This window comes from Malus sylvestris, chromosome 16 (assembly GCF_916048215.2).
Source record: "Malus sylvestris chromosome 16, drMalSylv7.2, whole genome shotgun sequence".
NCBI classification, from domain to species: Eukaryota; Viridiplantae; Streptophyta; class Magnoliopsida; order Rosales; family Rosaceae; genus Malus; species Malus sylvestris.
Genome location: NC_062275.1, coordinates 2,551,201 through 2,568,065, shown reverse-complemented (window position 1 = coordinate 2,568,065; position 16,865 = coordinate 2,551,201). Strand labels below are relative to the sequence as shown.

Below are 16,865 nucleotides of genomic sequence, written 5' to 3'. Positions count from 1 at the left end.
CCAGTCTAAATGCTTTCCATTTTCACTTTTTATGTGAACATCAACGATGGCCAAAGTTAAATTGAATTAGCTATAGTGGTGCACATAATTTACAAAGCCACGTGTGGGTTGTAATGGTATTCGACTGCTTTGATGTGCCCGTTTCATTTAAGTCATTCTCCAGGAAAATGTATTTACACGCTCGTTGGAAAACATGGCAAGTCCATAAGCCATCAGTTGTGTGATGTTAAGCAGTGGGAGTTGGAGTCTACCCTGATAACCTTGGTGTTATAGGATCCACAAGTCCCGCACTTATGGTACAGCCAGTGGAACGGCGCCGTCCCCTTCCTATCACAGTCGTTGCACAGTATGTCCTGGAGCAGTATACCAAAAATCAGTCGCTTTCCTTGGGACAATGGAGATGATAAGGGGACAACACAACAAATGGGAGAAAAGCGTCTGATAATTTACCTGACAGCGATCCCTGTATTCTTCTGGGAGTTCCTCGGAAGCCAGTAGCGCATCAAGCATGCCAAAATAAACCTGCAAGGCAGTCAAAATCTTTATAGGTTACAGGCTTGCAGAGGGGAGTTCCCATCATTCAAACAAAAAGGTAGATCGTTACCGCCATATCTCCCATAGATTTGCTACAGATTGGGCAGATGTAGTGACTGCAAGTGTATGCCTGACATGATGGATTGGGGAACACAATTACATATTGATCTTTCCTCGAACAATGGTCCCTTAACTAGAGATAAATTTGGAGTAAAACGGAAGTAGGAACGAAGGAAAGAAGCTCAAGAGGAACAAGAGAAGGAAAAAAAAACCTGGAAGCAAGCTGAATGCATGTAATGGCCACAAGGAAGAGCTCTCACAGTTGCACTTGAGGTAAACAAAAAGTCGCAGCAGATGGGACAGTTTATTTCAAGACCTTTTTCCCTGCATTTGTGATCCAGTAACTTCATCCCCAGGCAACAATTGCACGTCATGCAATGAAAGAAGTCGATACCAAGTCCATTCCCAACACGACATAAATTGCAGGAAGGACAATGATAAACAGTCCTGATATAACCGAAAAAGATGAGGTGAGAAACCCAAATTTGCAATCAAAATTCTAGATTCATAAATAAGAAGCAACACCTAGAGCACTAAATGATAAAGGTGTATAGTATACGTCTATGTTTGACTCCAACCCAGACTTCCCCACCAGCAAAGTTAGCGTTCCATCAGTTTATGTATAAAAGGGTGGTGCTATCTACACACCCATTTTTACCTCTCATACACCCTTCTCAATTTCCAGCCGTCTGATTGAATGAATTGAAGAAGATCAATGGACAAAAAGTTAACAAGGGTGTGTGAGAGGTAAAATGGGGTGTGTGTATAGCACTACCCATCTAAAAATGATGAATCTTGAGAATCCAAATTAACATAACCTAGTTTCATTTGGAGGAAAAGTTCTGACCGAAGTATGCACCTTTCATCATCAAAAAACTTGCAAACACTACAATAGTACTGTGCCATCGAGAATCCATTACAGGAAGGTGTTGTGCAGACTGGTCCAACAGGCTGAATTTTCAAGCAGCGCATGCACATCATTTCAGATGTAGCCTTCCTGCAAATTAATCAAAATAAACATGAATGAGCAATGTCCATTCACTAACAAAATGTCCAATAGAAGATAAAGAAATGAAGAGTATATAGTTACCGATCCATTGAATGGTCGCTCACGTTATCATGGCAGAACCTACATGTAAATAACTTGCCACAGCAAGCAGCACGGAATTTGCAATTTCTTTTATAATGCTCACATCCAAACACTTGTTTCTCTGAATCACGAAATGACGGTGAACATCCAACCAAATCTTCACCATTTGAACCTTCGATTGCAGATGCTTGAGGTGACTTCTGCTGAGAAGCTATCCATCGACTATCATGACCCATTACTTGATCAGGACAAGTGAAATGTAGCATGGATTTACAAGGCTGAAGATAAGTGTTCGTGAAATAATTAAACATGAACATACCTGGTCATTAGATTTTGAAGCAGATATGCTTTTCTTCTTGGATCAAGAGTTGAATCCCGAGAAACTTTTCTTACTTCTGATTCAAGCTCATTCTGATTCATCCTAAATATATCTTTCCATCCTGGTTTAAATGTGTCATCAGTATGTTCGAAGCTTTCAGAGGCCTCTGCACCTGAAACAGTAGATTTAAAGGGCATGAGAAAGTTTTTACATAAATGTAATATCTACTACACAATAGAATCTTATAGATTTCAAGAAGTAATGACTACGCATTTATCAAAATCATACCTCAGCAATTTCTTTCAAATAACCATAAAAGTAGATTCTGGACAATTTGTAACTAGACAGCAGTAAGAAAAGTATCATACAGACCTAAAGATGTGCAACTTTCTGGTGTTTCTGTATGGGAAGATGCAGCTGGAGTTCCATCCCACCATTCATTAAGCCACTCACTGAACATAGTATTTTTGGTTGCTTGCTTCCATGTTTCCATCAGTTTATTTTGCTCTTGCTGAGTAAGAGCATCCGTTACCCACGGCAACATTGATTGAAGAACCTCTGCTCCTGTAGTACCAATTATTCTACCAACAATTTTATCTTGTTCTTCCACAGAAAAATGTTTATCAAACAATGGCCACAGTTCAAGTTCTTCGCGGAAAACATGGTGATCCAATGTCACTCTTATGGATTTGCACATGCCCTGAAGTTTCGTGGTTAGTCCATTGTACTTTCTCAGCGTATCATCACACTTGAAAGAATCCAAGCTACTTCGAGTTGAATCATTAGACACATTTCCAATACTCATCAATTCATTAAGTTGTGAAAGTTCAGAAAGAACAGAAGAAATATCCTCAAACAGTTTCTCTTCCTGCTTGTGATCCAGAGTGTAAGCATGGCTAACATTATGAAGAGTCTCTTTGGCTTCTAATGCTGGAAATACAATATCGTCCTCTGCATTACTATGAGCTCTATATAGACCCCATAACAAACGAAACCTACCAGTAAAATGCCTAATAAAAGCATCATTACAACCATTAAGCTTTCCAGATTCAACATCCAAATACTCCAAGTCCTTACGTATAGCTTTATGGAACTTAAATATGTTATCAATAGGTCGTGTTGTACTACTAGCGTCAGTAGAGCTGGTATCTGTTTCCCAGTTAAAAAGACTGGAGTTGAGCGGAAGAGTAGAAGGATTAAAAGATAAGCCACGCAGAGATTTTGCCGGAGTAAGAGAACCCACTCCTAAGCTACAGTCATTTACTCCTAACCCTGGGACACAGCATGTCTGGTTACTGCTAGAACTTTGAAGGGTATTTATACTTTCTATAGGCTGGCAAGCAAAAGTTTCTGATACTGAGCTTACGCTCTTGACTGGCCTTAGATTATCATCTGCTCCATCTATTTGATTGCACAAAGGCCTTTCCTTAGCAGAATACATAGAGGTGCACAAACAGAGTGACTTATAGCTACTGTCTTCTTCGGTTACACTCAATGTCCTTGGAGGACAACTGATTGCACTTGAAGACAAACAAATGTTTGCAGAATGACCTTTGCATGCCCAGCCAGAAAAAAGAGTAACCAGTGCTGAATCTGATGCTGGAGCTGCATTACGATAACCTTGGTAGTTAGAACAGGTATACAAGATTATGCAAATAGCAAGGAGAACACAACATTTGCTGGAATAAAAATAACAATAGTAATAATTTGATAACTCAGGAGGAACCTGCTATTCGAAGATTTTGAAGAAAGGAACTTGCTTCCTTTTCAGTAAGCGATCCTACCAACCATGGCAAGACACACTCAATCAACTTCAAGGGCATCATGCATAAGCTTTGATACATAAGATCCCTCTGTCTTTTGGGGCTAAAATGCTTACGAGCAAGTGGAAGGACCTAAAATGCAATGTACTCATAAGATGACATTTGAGCAGAACAAATATGCTTGAACAGAGTAAACGCTGAATCAGAATAACAACATTGTTAAGGCACCCTAGACACTGCTCACAGTCACAACACTCTCAAATAAACTATTTTAACAAATGTAAAACCGATGTCTAGAATTGGAAACTAAATTATCATATTCATGCATTTGTCTAACAAAATACCTAAAGCATCTAGCTTTCCAGATATAAGAACGGAAAAGAAAATTACTTTTCTTGTATGTTCGGTTTTCAGGATAAAATCCTTGAAGCTTTCAAATACTCTAGTCTGGACAACAAGAAAGATGCAGGGAACTTATTATCAACTTATCAGAGATAATTTTAGAATGTTTCTTTTCCTCTCTCACAAAACTTATAAAAATTGCAGAAAAAAAATTATGTCAGGTGGGAGAACTGATTTCCATGGTGCCCACAACTTTCCTTTAAACGAATTCATGAAACAAATAGGAAAGTTACTTTCCTATAACTTGCTCTCTACTTATTTGACTATGATCTTAGGAATGTGAAAAATAGGTTAGCTATTCTCTCCCTCTCTTAGGCAGGTCAGCTCATTGTCATATTGGAAGTGGAAACAGCACGCACCTGAAGTTCCTCATTCTGGAAGTGCTTCAGTATGCCATCTATTATCTGATCAGCATGAGAGCATAACTTCATATAAAATTCAGAAGTGGATGAGTTAGCTCCTGCTCTCTGGATGCTTTCCATGAGGCACCTAAGCTTGTCAAATTGAATTTCTTCTTCTGCATGCTCGTGAGCAATATTGAGTTCTGCATCTAGAGAAGGGAATATAACTTTGTCCTCAGCAATGCTGCAGTGAAGTCAAGAGAAACTCATCTCATAATACGTAGGCAATCATAAGATACCAAGTACGTAAAGCATTTGATTCATACAAGTCTTTATACAGCACCGATGTCTAGTGTTCGTTCACAGTTATGAACCCAAAAAGAATTCAACTGCACATAACCCATGATGGCACAGAACATATGATCTATTGAAACTTAAAATTACAAGATACTAAAGTATACACAACAACAAGTTATCGTCTCAAAAATCATAACCTTGCATAACTCATGGAACTGAACATTTTAGTAATTAACACGATTTGATTAAAATAGGCACAAGAGGTGGCAAAACGCGGTTCAAGCTAATCCATTATGCAGACTGACTGATGGCCCCTACTAGTTGTCCTTGGTCATAATATAAGATGTCGAAGCAAAGAATTCAATGCATTAGGAGTATGTCATTTCGCAACAAGAAGAATATCAAAGGAACAGACAAGGCCAAAAACCATACCTATGGAAAATACAAACTTCTGCAATGAACTGCAACCTCTTGTTGAATGCAGACAAATCAGAAAAATCTCCAAAAAGTTTTATCCTCCTGACGGCCTCAGCTATGTCACTTAACTCTCTTTTTATAGCATTGTGCCAAAAAAGTATTTCATCTATAGGATTCGAAACCATGGTGCTGGAATTATCAGATTGTACGTCCACACGTTTCCTTTTACAAGTCCTGGAAGATTCGCACGCGCACTTCCCCTTATTTACAGAATCTTGAAATTGCCCCTCGGAATTACCTTTGCCCTGTGAAACATTTTCCCCTTCCATCCAGGCAAATACAACCTCCGCATCATAAAAAAAAAAAAACCTAAGGTCAGCAAAACATATATTTCTTTCTCTAATAAACAACTTGAAATGATATGCCGTGAAAAGCAACCCTCACCTGCTGCAGAAGCTTCTCTTCTGGTATTACTTTGCTCAAGTACTTGCGCATATCCTGATGTTCGTCGGATGATATGGAGGAAGAGAGCCACGGAAGAAATTCTGCCATCATGTTAACAGGAATACTACACAGAAACTGCCACACCAAGGAAGCTTGCTCCTCGAATGAAAACTTCTCAATAAGCAAAGGGAAGACCTGCCAAATTCAATAAAACTCAGCATTTGTTGAACAATGGCGAAAATCATGTAAAGTTAACGAGGGGATGAAACAAATACCTGTTCCTCTTCCTTGGACATATGCTGGCTGATTGATGTTTGGATGGCTCCAGTACAAGAAGCCAACTCTCTCCGGTAGCTCTCCTCATTTTGTTTATCGGAGTCTAGCAGCTCAAACAGTTGATCGAAAAGAACGCTCTCTCCCTCGTGTTCAAGAGAATACGTTCGAGCCACATTCTTCACCCGTATATCTAGAGCTGGAAATATGACCTGAAAAAGCCCCAATCCATCAATTTTTACTACCTAAACAGTTTGTGCATAATCTACAACCTCAAAATTGAGCAAGTATAACCATCACTACCATAAAATGTAGTTAAATAGTTACATAACGCATAGACGATGAATAATTAAACCAATAATACTAACACTAATCACCAAATTCTCTACAAAATTGAAATCTGAAACAACTGGAATGCTACAAGCATACAGTGTCACAGGCCAGAGTCAAACCACAAACACACCTCGTCCTCGGCCTTGCAATGGTGCTTATAAATAGCGCGGAGGAAGCGGTAGCCCTCCAGCAAGGGCTGAATTCCAGCGGCGGAGCCTTCGCTGGTGGCGAAGGCCATGGCGGCTCGGTGGAGGCCGTCGAGCTCGGAGAGAATAGCCTTGTGAAACAGCAAGAAGATGAGGATCGGCGACTTGTGAGCCGAGCTCTTCAGGCAAGTCTTGGACGGAGAAGGATCGAGCGGGGCTAAGGGTCCAGCCATTACCGCCACACCTCCACCGCCAGGAAATGGTGCCGCCATTTATAGATACCAACACGTCGTAAATTTGGGAATGTGATTACCGATTCAGATTTCCATAAACCCTAGGGATTCCTGTGCTGCTAGATTTGGGGAATCTGGTCGGCTCACCAAAATGCAGACATACACGCGCGCTCGTTTATGGTGGTTCTGATTGTGCGAGGAGGACGGGACGGGCGAGAGCACGAGAACGTTCAACGCCTTGCAAGAAGATAAGGGAGGGGACATTTTATAGTTGTCCACGTCGCGAACTGGCCACCGTGTTTTATAGGTAGGGGTCATTAATGAGACTGAGGTTATACTTTAGGGTTGTTGTCATAAATATACAAGTTTGAGGAGAATGATGACGAGTACAATAGTTGTCGGGAGGAGAAACAATTATATATTACACGTGCCCTCCACGCGTGAGTAAGCCACCACCACGGCGGTTTTGGACTGTGTACATGGACTGTCGTTTTGACCACGTAAGCATCCACTCAGTGATGGATAATATCATACAGGTAGCACCATCACGTGTACATGGTTTGTCGTTTTGACCACGTAAGCATCCACTCAGTGATGGATAAAATCAGGTAGCCAAGGTAGATCTTATCATAGAGACAGGTTAAGGGTTCATTTTTAATAATATTGATACCAGCGTATGGGCACACATAAAGTGTGTGAAAAATTTTTTTGTTTTGTTTTTGAAATAGAAGGAGAGAGGAAGAGAGTGATAGAGAATATGGGAGTGAGAAATTTTTTTAATTTTTAAAATTTTTGGAAAAAAAACAGCAAAATTTGGTTGTGTAAAATTACATTTCTGCCCCATATTCCTTATTCATGTTATGTTTTAATTAGATGATTAAACTGATAATTTTATAAGATTTTGGTTGATAATGAGTGTTTTAGTAGAAATTATCTTCAGCTTATTAATTATTACTTGCATAGTTCAATAGGTGCAAGATTTTATTACAAAAAATCTCAGTATTAATTGAAATTAAGATATATAAATTCTTCTTTTCTATATGCGGTATTTGGGATATTTCAATCATTTGAGATTATTACCGGAGTAGGGCTTAATTAGACATGAGGCGGACGTGGAGGACGTGCCAATGTTTGGGAGGCACGTGACATGCCCGTGTGGTCACAAGTTCCGTGTACGTACAGATATTCTTCTCCCATGGCTTTGGAGATACCAAATTAACCTACTACCTGAACAGAACTGGTGGCTACCGATCGACTACGACGTGCATGTTCACGTATGAACAGTAACTAAAGTTGTAGAAGATAGGAAAACAAACCATTCTATTTCTTTCTTTTTTTCCCCTTTTGGGAACTTTAACGTGATAGGCCAGCATATTACTCGTGGCGAGATTAATGTGATAAAGATTTATATGAATTGGGTACACGGCTTATCACGATATATATTTCAGTTCAATAATAAAGTGTCATGAGTAATTTTTTATTATAATAATATTATTTCTCAAATCAAGAATTCGCGACAATGATAAACTCGTTTTATATAAGTTGTTCATCATTATTATAGAGAATTAGTTAATTTTAGGGGCTTGATATGGTAATATTGGTATGCCTCGTAACACTTCGTAGATCGACAAAGAGAGCTAAAGTAAGAAGGAAGCATATGCAGGAGGACCTGTCGTTGGCATGCAATAACTGGTCAGTGACTAGATATAATGCAGAACCATATGACTTGTAAATTGACAGCATATTAGTACTACAGGCTATTAATTTGTGCGTATCAATTTGATGCACCGCCGTATGGACCTAGATTGTCTTTCTCATCTCATACCTTTCTCATCCTCTTCTATTTATGTGGTCACGGTTAAGCCATGTCAACATTTTATATTCTTATTGTTTTTTGTCTTATTATTTCTATAAAAAAAATCAATATAAAATGTTGACATGACTTAACCGTGACCACATAAATAGAAAGAGATGGGATGGACAAGGGCAGACAATCCAGGTCCCCGCCGTATTCACTCTGAGTTCTGGCTGAGACTCTTTGCACCCAGATATGCCGACGTGTGGGATTGTAATAATTGTTAGTTCGAAATGTCACGGTATATGCATAAATAACGTAGTCTAATCAAGTCTCTCTATCTGTACAGACAACTATTTTATAGTTTGTACTTTATACGAAGGTATTTATTCCAAGGCCATATATTATAATATCACGCAGCGCAGGATGGTCTGTGGTTGCATGGTTGTTGAGGACAGGGACATTGTATTACAGATAGTCATGCATGGCCTGTGGAATATTAGTAATTATCTTAATCTTATTATTTTTTCAAACCTTGTATTTGACTTGGATGAGTGAGACTCACAACCTTTTTATGTTTTTTTTGGACAAAATGGGGTTAAACGTAAGAGTCCAAAGAAAATTAATCAATAATAAATTTAGATTTGGACATTCCAAGTCAATCCTCATGAACAAAACTAACTAAAGAAGGAGGATTGTCAAAGTAAAAAATTGCCTAAATCTAAATCAAGACTATAGTTTGCTAAACTATTCACTACAAAATTCTTTTCTTCATAGACATGTCGAAGATCGCATTGCCAAGATCTTGAAAGTAACTCTCGACATGCCAGGCCCAAAACAAGAGACCCAAAACACCACCTGCTCAAATAAAGTTATTATTTCCCTTCTTACAACCATTTACCATCATGAGCCTCTCAGTGTCAAAGATGTACCTATGACTTTGAATCAGTGGCTATCAGTCATACCCCTTCTCAGTATTCGATAATTAATTAGGAGCCTTCACTAGTTCCACAAAAAATACATTTACCAGTCAAAGCATATAACAAATTAATTTTCTCTTATAAATAAAATAATTAATTCCCCTTTGCCTATTTTTTAATGTTTTTATCAGTGGACTCTTAGCATGAATAAACTATAAGTAGTTGGTGAAGTCAAATTCAAGAAGGATAATACTTGGTACTCACTGGAAGTACCTAATTTACTAACCAAATGACATTGGCCAATAAAATCAGCACAGCTGTCCCTTTAATTCTTTATTAAACTTTTGTTATGTTAAGAAACAAACAACCCACTTCTTCCTCCCATTACCCCTGTCATGGCAGGTCTGGACAACTCCTATCCTCCTCCAACCTCCATCAACCCAATCCCATGGCCTCGTAGGCTCCGGCATCATGTGCAAATTAAACTGAATTTAGAAAAAATTTCAGATTGAATGAGGGTTGGGTGGGACAGGCTTGGTTGGGGGTGGTGGGAGAGGATGATAGCTTGGGAGTGGGATGGAAGGCTGGTGGTATTTTGGTGAGGGAGATGACATGTTTGGATAACACGATAGCATATGTTTGGCAAACATGATAAAGATAGACTGGTGTGTTTGATTCTTAAGACCTTCTTCAACCGAGGGCTAGAGGGCTCCCTTTAACCTTATAGTCCTCCAAGAAATTATATTTTAATGAACAATGTTAGACCATATATCATACTATCTTCAATCGAGGGGGTCAAAGAGCCATAGGGCAAACATAATCATGTGACAAAAAACCATCTCCAACCCTTTGGCCTAGCCCTCGGTTGGAGACTGTTTTCGTGTCATTTCAAGCTATTTTTAGCCCTATATACCTTTAGCCGGATTGGTTGGAGATGGCTTAATATGACAAAAGTTTAATAAAGAATTAAAGGGACAGCTGTGTTGATTTTATCGGCCCATATCATTTGGTTAGTAAATTGGATACTCCCTAGGGAGTACTCAAGTATTGTCCATTTAAGAAAGCATATAATAAAGGAATATTATTCAGATATTCAACCAATCTGGGGCAAAGAAATGCTTAGACTTCTTTTAATTACGTACATAATTAGCCATCAGTTTACTAGCTAATTTTTTCTTCGTTCTCTCTTTCAACTGTTATATATAAGGTAGAATTCATGACAATTTTATACTTCATACCAGGATGATCAGCGATCAACAACACCCAGTAACTGATAAGTAAAGGAATTTGGGCGCAATAGAACAACCCAAATAACGTAAGTACATACGTAGGTCAGTAAGAGTATATGTGTGTATATATATTTTTGATATTGCAAATTAAATTTTAAAGTATATTCTACTTTGATCATGCAGCTATTCAGCTAAATATATCCAAAGATCTTCATGTCAAATTCAATTCATATCGAACACGTAAGTACGCATACAATTGAGATTAAGCATACAAATCAGATTAAACATATAATTAATTAAGGACAAATCTGAAAAAGTTGATTCCACTCCCACGCACAATTGGATGAGTGGAGGATTAAATAATTTGGGAAGAGCGTGTAGTGCTTATGTTCGGCACACACTCTTCATTTGTAAATTCAAATAACTTTGTGGATAACCCACCATTACTACTAACGCAATTATCTGCAACTATATCTTCTTCTTCTTTAATTATTAGATAAAAGCACCTTCCTTTCTCATTTTTTTTTAAAAAAATTTTTCTAACCAAAATTAAGCCTGTATCTTTCTTTATTAACGTCCAGGTGGCCAAGTAAATTGATAAGTGAGCGTATTTATATGCAGATTACCCAACAGTGGCTAGGAAACCTCAGAGAGTGTTGCTATCTTTCTTCAGTAGTAATGGGTCCACCATCTGCATATCTGCATTACCCTCCAATGGCATCCACGTACGTCTACCTTTTTAGTAAATTAAATATACAGTCATGAGTCAATTTTAGGGTTAGTGGGAGAAGCTTTTGAACCTTATCATCTGTGTCTTTCGACTTTCGTGTGTCTGTCGTCTGCAAAGTGCTCTCCCATCTCCCCTGGAAACCCCCTGCTAGCTCCTGCACCACTCATACTCAATGATATATATATATATATATATATAGTGCAGTATGCATGGAAAAAGCTTATTGGTTTCAGATATATTTGGTCGCACTATATATGGTTAGGTTAACTTTTGATTAATTAATTTGGTTAATAATCTTTGAAAACCTTTCCTTTCCCACCATCAAAACAAATCATGAGTGTTTATCTATTAACGCCATCAAAATATGAACACATTTGACATTTCTGCAAATTCTATTAACCCAGTCCCATTCTTGCACTATTATGACCAAACTGTGCAATTGGTTGTCGTTTTGGGGATATGAGGCATCGATTAAGGACAAGCCAAATCTTCATGAGGACTACTTTTGGTCCATGCGGCGTATGTGTGACTTCCACTTCAAGTTACGAATAACTCTCATGTTGTGTCATCAATTTAACATATGATCAGAAGGTTAAATAGTCATAAGAGATAAATTGATACGGTTTCAAAACATTACATCATGTTGTGAGAAAATTAAAATTTAATGACCTATTTAGAAAATCACCGTAAACTTAAATAGTGTAAAATGTAGTTACACTTGCAATAAAAACGCTTATAAGCGTAAGTTCTTATCTAAACTACCTATTAACAAAACGCTTTTTGTCAACCAAAGACGGTGAAAAGACCAAATTAACTTTGTCAACACAACCAAAGAAAAATAAAAGTTAGGGATGCAAAATAATGTTACTGTTTTTTTCAAAGCATCACTGCAGGTAACCATATCAGTGGCCACTATTTTCGTTTATTTTCCAATTAAAATAAACTTTTAGTGACGTAACAGTTATCCAGAAAAAGTCGTTAAAGATATGAATAACCTCTTTAATGACAAAAAATTATTTGAAGGTTGTCATAAAAAAGTTTTAGCGATCATTTTATATTTTCTTTCTTGATGAATTTTCTTTTCAAAATTTTAACAAGTGCTAGTTGATTATATAAACAATCTAAAATGGGTGAGGAGTGAGGAGGCCTATTTATGAAGGCCGCATGCGAAGTGGGGCGCGTCAAGCCCCGAGAAGCAGCCCAATATAAAAGTGGGCTTAGCTAAATTCAGTTGAAAAGAAAAACACCAACGCGCGGCTACTTCAACGACTAAAACCGCCATTAACGGTCACATCAACGTCACTGTTCCCGCACCACCTACTACTTCAAAGAACCTCGATTCGAAGTTTCGAACATTAAAATTCCGTTACGGTTGTGCCGCCGTTTGGTACAACCTTTCCGTCGCACTCTTCTCCTTCATCAACCTTTCCGTCGCATTCTTCCAAATCTTAGCAATGGCAGCGCACCAAAAGCTCGCTGTGATTCTCGAGAATCCTCAAAACGACGCCGAATTCCTCCTCGTGAAACAGACGCGACCGCCGAAGTTCGACGACGAAGAGTACGACTCGTTCGTCGATTCCGATCTCTGGGACTTGCCCGCCTCCCAATTGAACCTTCTAGAAGGACAATCGAAGCCCTCGATTGCAGTGGCAGGCGCAGAATCGTTGTCGGGGAAGATCGATTTGGAAAAATTCGATTTCGATTCTGCTCTCAACCAGGTATCTGGGTTTCAATCGTCGAATTGTAAGTTTTGGGTTTAGGGTTTATGTACTTATGAGTGTTGATTTAGTAGGTTCTGGAACAAGTAGGGTTTAAGCCAGCTGACGGTGGAGATTGGAGGTTGTCCAAGTACGTGGAGGAAGGTCAGTTTGGACCCGGTCCGCCCATTAACTCGGTGTTCATTAGGGGAAAATTGGTAGCACCGGAGCAAAATTTACAAGGTTTGCTCATATCACTGTTACTTTAGTTGCTTTCCCCTTTCGAACTTTGTTTAATTTACTTAGTAAATGTATTTTGTATGAATTATAAATGGTAATGGATATGATATTTTGGTGAGATATATGCAACTTATGTTAAATGTACATATGCAGAATCGTGTAGATGGATGTCTGTCCCGAGTTGTCTAAGCTCGCTTGTTGAAGTGAAACCAAGCAGTGATCGTGTGGGGCCGTTGATAGTTGCAGGTCTTCTAAATGAATCTGAGCAATCGAGAGAGATGAACATTCCATCCACCTTACCTTACCAGGTTTGTCATGTGTTTTCGGTCTTATTAAACCCCTTCTTTATTTCCATTATACGCATTGTATTATTGTGTTCCCACGGAGTAATGATTGTTGTGATTGCAGGAGTACCCCCCTGGTGTTGTGCTTGTACCTATGGGAAGCAGGACAGCAAAACCTTTTTATACAACAAACCTGGTTGTTTTTGCACCCAAAAATGCTTCAAATGAATCTGGGAAGAATGATTTTATTGCTTGTGGAGATGCATTGATAGTGGATCCTGGGTGCCGGTCTGAATTCCATGAAGAGGTATGACATGTTAGTTTGCTCTGCTGCCTCTGTAGTATGGTTTAGTTTTAGCTATTTTTTGTAGGACTTGGTAACTTATTTTATACTTTATACATTCAGCTCGCACAAATTGTGACTTCATTGCCAAGAAAGTTAGTTGTCTTTGTTACGCATCACCATCAGGATCATGTGGATGGTAAGCTTTTGTAAAACTAGAAAAAATAAATGTCATATGTTTATTTAACTTTTTGTGTTTGGCTAAATTAAATTAACATGTAGACATTTGGTCTTATTGATGTCTCCAGGTCTTTCAGTTATTCAGCGTTGCAATCCTGATGCTACTTTATTAGCACATGAAAATACTGTGCGACGCATTGGAAAAGGTTGTTATCTTAACATCTTGTCTTTCCAGTGACTGAGAAGTCTAGAAATAAGGATCTTAGCTCAATTTTGTGATTGTACCACAGTTTACTGTGATTTCTAGATGAGGTCATTTTGAAACTAACTTTAGATGAAGAGGAAAGACCTTTATTTCAAAACGCTTGATATACTAGTGTCTGTCCTCTTTTACAATTTTGGATTGTACATCAGTAAGTTTTTAAATTAAAAACGTAAAATGACTTGTAATCTTTTAGTAAGATGGAAGATGGATCCTTTTTATGAAATTAGGGATACGAGTTGCTATTACCTTCTAGTTTACTATTTTCTTATTTTGGGTTGTTTGTTCTGCGCTTCTTGTACTTCTAATTTTATAGTGGTATATGATGACAGATGACTGGTCTCTTGGCTTCACTGCAATTTCTGGAACTGAAGAGATTTGCATTGGTGGTCAGCGATTGATTGCCGTCTTTTCTCCGGTACTTCTCACTTGACTTTCTTATTCAAAATAAAATCATTTATGAAAGGCATTGCAATAGTGTGATGAACCTCACTACATTCCTTTTTCTTTTTTTCTCTCTCAGAAGTTCAGTCTCTGAGTTTAACCAGTAAAAGCCACTTGTTCTCAGATATTTTTAAGCCTGTTATTTTTCCATTATTCTAACGAGTTATTAACTGTTTGGTAATCCTGATATCCTTGCAGTAACATTAGCACCAAATCTTTTTACTTTCTTTATGAAAAAAAAGCATACTGAAGGTTTTGGTTTCATATTTATGACCAATGATATAGAGTTTTACCAATTTAGTCTTTCTATTTGATATAACTCTGATGTTAATCTACTATGCGGTTTGAAAATAATATTTATTTTATTTATTTATTGACTTTAATTCAGGGGCATACAGATGGGCATATGGCACTGCTTCATGCCAGTACTCACACATTGATTGTCGGTGATCATTGCGTGGGGTAAGATAGAAGAGAATTCTGCTTTGTTATGACCTTATGAGACCCCTAACCTATGATTTGATCAGCCCCTTGCTTGTGAAAACATGTTGCAAACTTTGTGCTATACACTTACACCAGCAATAGAAAATATATGTGGACTTTTTAACCTGTTGTGACTGCTCTGCTGAAAAAAAACTTTGGTTTGTTGCAGTCAAGGTAGTGCTGTACTGGATGTTACTGCTGGGGGAAATATGACTGTAAGTATCTATCTATGGTATATTTCTTAAGTTAATTTTCTCTAGAAGCAGAGGTTGATGGTATATGCCACATATTATGGTGGTTTAGCTTCTTCCCGTTGTCATAAGTAAATACATATAAACTTTTTTTCTTTAATTTCGAATGCAGGATTACTTTCAATCAACTTACAAATTCATGGAGCTTTCCCCACATGCCTTGGTCCCCATGCATGGGAGAGTTAACCTATGGCCAAAGCACTTGCTTTGTGGATATCTCAAGTATGAAGCTCTCTCTCCCTTTCCCCCCGTTTTGTATGTTGGTAGAATCATCATCACTGTTCTTGGCCAAAAAACTAGAATTCAGAATAGCATTATCATGGCACTATATTAGATGTATTCAGACAGAGGAGTCTTACCTTTCAGGAACCGCAGAGCTAGAGAAAGTTCTGTCTTGAAAGCGATAGAAAATGGAGCAGAAACTTTGTTCGACATAGTTGCCACTGTATATTCGGAGGTTGATCATAGATTTTGGATTCCTGCTGCATCTAATGTGAGGCTTCATGTGGATCATCTTGCCCAGCAAGATAAGTTACCAAAGGTAACATTTTCCTGATTTCATGACGTAATCTTTAACTTGGTCCAACATCAATGCAACTTTGGCATGCACATTGGTTGTTGATTTGGGTGAACCTCAGACGCATTGTTCTTGAAGCATTTTCATGTTAAATTCAAATTCAAACAATTCCCTTTAAGGTGTGCAGGGATTCTCTTTAGAAACTTTCCATAGCAGTTTGGCTGAATTCTCTTCGAAGGTGGGTAAATTATGAGCCCAAGTGAGGAAGCTGCTCTCTCTTTGGCCCTAATACAAACTACCTTTAGGTTAGATAACTAAACTTGCATGTTTCGCCTGAAATGATATTTGATTATTTGCAGCTTAATCGAATCCTTGAAATATACAGAGCCCGGACAAAGAATCTTAAAATGTTTATGAATTGAATTATGTCATATCCGTTTTTCTGGTCTGATATGTTACTTACAGAAAGATGATATTTTTTGGTTATTTGATCGTTGCACCCTTACAGTGTTTCCGGTGTTGATTATTAACTCACAGGGGGCTTATAAAAGCTTGCTGCATTACTTGGTGCAGGAATTCTCAATTCAGAGGTTTCAAAAAACTTGTAGGCTGCACTTCTTCTCTCGATGGATTGGGGCATATTTAAGTAGTGTTGTCAGGTTAAATTGTTCGAAGCCAAGGAAATCTCAGGTTCTTGTTGCCGGGGCGGTGGCTAGCTTTGCTGTTGTGTTGTACATGTTTAAAAACAGGCTTAGTCCCAGGTAAGACTTGTTTTAAAATCTATTTCTAGGATAAGTCCCCAGGAACGCGCTGCACTTGTTTGTTAATGTCGAAATTGTACAACTCCTTCGTTTGTTACCAGTGACATTCGTTCATCGAAGTCAGACTGATCCCAGAG

At 38.3% G+C, this 16,865-nt stretch overlaps 2 protein-coding genes across 4 annotated transcripts; one reads left to right on the top strand and one right to left on the bottom strand.

Annotated features, from left to right (window-relative positions):
• Positions 1–47: 47 nt before the first annotated feature.
• LOC126608783 (zinc finger protein BRUTUS-like) lies at positions 48–6,936 on the bottom strand. Of its 2 annotated transcripts, XM_050276775.1 has the most exons (15): positions 6,404–6,936; positions 5,943–6,152; positions 5,668–5,862; positions 5,239–5,567; positions 4,528–4,753; positions 4,157–4,213; positions 3,730–3,898; positions 2,376–3,608; positions 2,004–2,175; positions 1,685–1,906; positions 1,454–1,591; positions 807–1,041; positions 605–664; positions 451–522; positions 48–353 (listed from the first exon to the last, which is right to left on the bottom strand). In XM_050276775.1, the coding sequence occupies exons 1-15, from the start codon at positions 6,689–6,691 to the stop codon at positions 213–215; spliced, it is 3,747 nt and encodes a 1,248-aa protein (XP_050132732.1). In that variant the 5' UTR covers positions 6,692–6,936; the 3' UTR covers positions 48–212. The 2 variants fall into 2 exon arrangements, with proteins under 2 accessions (XP_050132732.1, XP_050132733.1); XM_050276776.1 differs by lacking the exon at positions 4,157–4,213 and having other exon boundaries at positions 6,404–6,935.
• Positions 6,937–12,679: 5,743 nt separating this feature from the next.
• Positions 12,680–16,847, top strand: LOC126608795 (uncharacterized). Of its 2 annotated transcripts, XR_007617976.1 has the most exons (13): positions 12,681–13,044; positions 13,119–13,266; positions 13,417–13,571; positions 13,672–13,854; positions 13,954–14,029; positions 14,139–14,216; positions 14,605–14,690; positions 15,105–15,178; positions 15,369–15,414; positions 15,563–15,672; positions 15,817–15,991; positions 16,155–16,272; positions 16,541–16,689. XR_007617976.1 is itself a non-coding variant. In XM_050276794.1 (12 exons), exons 1-12 carry the CDS (start codon positions 12,781–12,783, stop codon positions 16,730–16,732), a joined length of 1,587 nt encoding a protein of 528 aa, XP_050132751.1. In that variant the 5' UTR covers positions 12,680–12,780; the 3' UTR covers positions 16,733–16,847. The 2 variants fall into 2 exon arrangements, 1 of the variants encoding a protein (XP_050132751.1); XM_050276794.1 differs by lacking the exon at positions 16,155–16,272 and having other exon boundaries at positions 12,680–13,044; positions 16,541–16,847.
• Positions 16,848–16,865: the final 18 nt, after the last annotated feature.